At 39.1% G+C, this 3,934-nt stretch overlaps 1 protein-coding gene across 3 annotated transcripts in view; it reads right to left on the bottom strand.

Moving 5' to 3' along the window:
• Positions 1-3,934, bottom strand: part of PRDM5 (PR/SET domain 5) — a 160,651-nt gene that overhangs the window by 66,602 nt on the left and 90,115 nt on the right. For all 3 annotated transcript variants that reach the window (XM_019534032.1, XM_019534033.1, XM_019534034.1), the window contains exon 12: positions 1,328-1,488. In XM_019534032.1, the coding sequence (XP_019389577.1) occupies positions 1,328-1,488 (161 nt within the window). The remainder of the gene's footprint in view (positions 1-1,327; positions 1,489-3,934) is intronic.

Below are 3,934 nucleotides of genomic sequence, written 5' to 3'. Positions count from 1 at the left end.
ACCCTAGAAACTATGACGCTTGTAAGATGTTGGTGTGCTAGGGGCAGATGGTGAGGAAACTTCAAGGGGCCCAATCTTTGTGGCAGGGCAGCCCCAGCCACTTCCTGAGGCACACGCACCACGCAAAATGCCTTCACATGCCACACACTGGCACATATGCTGAGCGTTGCCTACTCCTGATATATCTCATAAGTGTTAAATACAGATCCCAGTAAGACTTCTATACAAATAATACAATATGCATAAATATGCAAAACTGCAACTTCACAACATGGTGCCAGGGAATCTGGCAGCTCAGTGCTCCACTGAGTGGCATGGTGCCATGGGGGAGCTTCTGGATACTCAAAGGTGATTTTAGGGCTCTGTGCCACTTGGGGCAGGGGTACGTGCCTCAGTCATGCAGTGCAGCAGTGTGGGGAAGTGCCTGCCTGTGCACATGTTCTTTGCCAGGGGATAGGGAAGTACCATGTGCCATGGGGTGGGGAAGCACCCACCCAAGTGTAGGGGATCACCTGCTCTTGGTATATGGGAGAGCAGTGCAGCAGGATGGGAGTGCACCCACATCTGCACATGCAATACAGCCTGGAGGGGACCCATGGCCCTCACTAATGCAGCTCCTATGGTGTGCAGCCCCTCGCTGAGTCGAAGTTGGACAGCCCTGTGCTATTACACACCCAGGCACAGACTACAAAGTAAGATGAGAATGACAGTGGAAGCTTTGAATTTCCCCCTGCTCATTATTTTGCTCAGTATTCATAAGGTTAAACAATGTGCCAATAACATATACTATAAGTGCTTAATATAGTATGCTTATACAGCATGACAGTAATTACATTTGGCTTCACTGTTAATGCATAGAAACTTATACGATATATTGCAGGCCTACTCATACTTTAGAAAGTTAAGAATGTACACACAATGGTTTTGAGAAGCCCTCTCGTTTGCATGTGGTGACAACACTTGAGCTGACTTATTCTGACTGGCACTTAACCTCTAGTCAAGAATATGAGGAATTGGTCTCTTCTAAAGCTGATACCAGTGTTGTTATATAGAGCGGTACAGAAAAGAGTGCTGTAAGATCAGTGCAACAAGTCACTTCTGCTATACAATCAGTACTGGAGTGCTTAGACAGGATTTCTGCCTAGTCTTCTAGAGACTCTGGTTGTCACCAGCAATTCCAGGATTGTAATAAGTGGATGTAATATGTTTATTTTTGTTAACAACAACCAAATGTACCAAATGATCAACACCCTCCGGAAACACGGAGGGTTTTATACTTAGCCAAACAAGCAAGAAGTAAAAATGTAAAGGAGTCAATTATACTCACTTTTTTATGACTCTTAAGGACTGAAGGAGTCACAAAGGCTTTGTCACACAGATCACATTTATATTTCTTATGTCCATCATGTACAACTTGTATGTGAACATTTAAGGTGTCTTTTCTTTTGAAGGTAGCATCACAGTGATCACACTTGAAGGTTCTCTCACCTTATAAATAGGAAAAAGCAAAGTGTTAAGCTATTTTCAGAAATCACATTAACTCTCTCATCTGGGAAAGAGAACAGGGCCCAAAAATTTGCTGCGTGAAGCAATTACACAGCCAGGTCCAATATTGTGTGTTGCCAGCTTCTGATCCTCACACAAAAAGAAGGTACACCAGGTATGCCAAAGCATGGTCTCTCCTCTCCCTTGGCAAAATATAACACTCAATTTGCGCAAAATAATCAACTGGAAAATGAATGCATCTCAGTTTTCATTATGTATTCTTGTTCCAATTCAAATGCCAACAAATGGAGAGATTCCCACTAATTCCAAATGGGCTATGCAACAAATCCTATCTGGTAGCACATGCTGAAAAACTCATTATGGAGACTATTTAAAGACAAAGATGTAAAATGACTTTGATATTATTTGTCAAATGCATTCTCTCCATCGCAAAACAGACTTTACTTCCTGTACAAGTAGATCTTAAAACTATTTTACTCAGCTAACACAGGAGGAGCCAGTAAAGATCAGGACTATTTTTACTGGCCTATGCGGTATGTAGGCAGTCTTACACCTCTAGGACCTCAACTTTTTCCCCCAATAATATACTTAATAAGTTGTAAAATCATTCACTTTGATAAGCAAAAATAAAAGCAGTTTTATCTGAGAAAAATACAAGTATTAGAGTACAGAATACTTTATCCTCTAAAATACTTAGCCCCCGTCACTTAGATTCATAGTCACCAGGCATGCATTGTAACGTGCCTTCTGGTAGAGATTTTAAATTGATACTGCACCAAAGTATTTACATGAAATTCTAGAAAACAGGAAATTCTTTTTTTCTATTCTGATACCAGTTTTCTTCAACAGCTTCATGTAAATTCATTAATGTTAACATACTTTGTTATATCCCATTACTCCAGTAAAGGAAGAAACTTTTTAAAAAATGCTTTCCTACAAGATCTTCTGCACCTCTTGAAATAGAAAATAGTATTTAAAAAAAAAAAATGACAATCACCAGTGGTGTCTTTTTCCCCTTTTCTTTACAAGAGGCAGATAGCAACTTGGATCTAAATTTAGAGAAAAATTAGAACAAAAGAAAACATGTAGCAATCCCAGACATAATTCTAATAAGTAATTTTATAGTTATAGAAGCCAGATATATTTCTGTAATTTCCCTAATGTTATTCATTGTCCTTTTTGGATTAAGACAAGATCTGCCATGTGTTGTGTTTCAGTTTTTGGTTAGTGTCAGGGAAGGTGGGAAGAAGCATCTTCTTTGTCATTTTACCTGCAATTCTGACTTTCATCAGGAAATGGCAAAGATCCATATTTTCACACAAAGTAAAATCAATGCAAGTAACCCAACCTAAATTATTCATATACCTTATTTCATTAACTAGCTAACCATCTGGCTCTGTCAATAATATCATATTTGTGTTTAGCATGCTATTTAAAATATATTCAGTATATTTTGTTCAAAGTGCTTGTTTAAACGAAATTATTCCAGTCAGTCAGTTTTCTAAAATGACTCCATACATAAAATTAAACATCACGGGAAAAAACGGAGTAATAATAGAACAATAATGTTGAAAAGTGAAGCAAGTGCTGTAAACAGTGCTGCTTGTACATTGTTTCACTCGGTCCCACTGTGTACAGAAATTATAATGCAGTCTTTAATCACATTTAATTCTTCTAAAAGACCCATGGTTATCCAGAGATTCTGTAAAATACTAAATACTAACCAATCTAGCAAAGCACTTAATTACACTGAAGTTAATGGGCATGCTCAGATGCTTACAATTAATGACATGTTTGTGTGCTATGCCAAATTAGGCCTAGAACGCACAAGACAGGCAGCAGTCAGTGAATGAAGCTATTCAGTATGCCACCGCCTTAGCCTATTTACTCAACAAGCAGCTCCATACCTCATTAACTCCATACATCATCCAAATGCTGTAATTTAATCTTTCCTAACTTTATAAGCTTTTTCTGTTTTATTAGTTAGTTTACCCTCATAACAGTCTTGTGTTTTTCTTGCTTGAAGAAGAAAAACACAAGAAACACAAACTGGTAGAAAACAGGGCTGAAAGGGACATTATTATGTCATCTTGTCTACCTCCTCATTCTTGAAGGCGGCTCAGGTACACTAGACCAGCTGTGACAGAGGTTTGCCTAACTTGTTCTCCCGTATTCTCCACAAGTCCTCAAAAATAATTGTTAACAGCACCCTAAGTATTCTGGAATAAAATTTATCACAGTCAGTCAATTTGAAAACAACTATCTCTATTACAGACAGGCTAGCAAATTATTTCAATATTCTCAACCAGGGGTATGCGGCAGTGGCATGGAGAAGTGGGAGCACCGCTGGTTTTGCTGCTGGCACTTCTGGTTTCACTGCTGCATGCAGAGAACCCGCCCCCTCTCCGTCTATCAGCCACCAGGTGGT

The sequence above is a fragment of the Crocodylus porosus genome, unplaced genomic scaffold (assembly GCF_001723895.1).
Source record: "Crocodylus porosus isolate Cpor-Errol unplaced genomic scaffold, CroPor_comp1, whole genome shotgun sequence".
Lineage (NCBI taxonomy): Eukaryota > Metazoa > Chordata > Crocodylia > Crocodylidae > Crocodylus > Crocodylus porosus.
The sequence above is the reverse complement of the archived record's forward strand: the minus strand, read 5'-3'. Positions and strand labels throughout refer to the sequence as shown.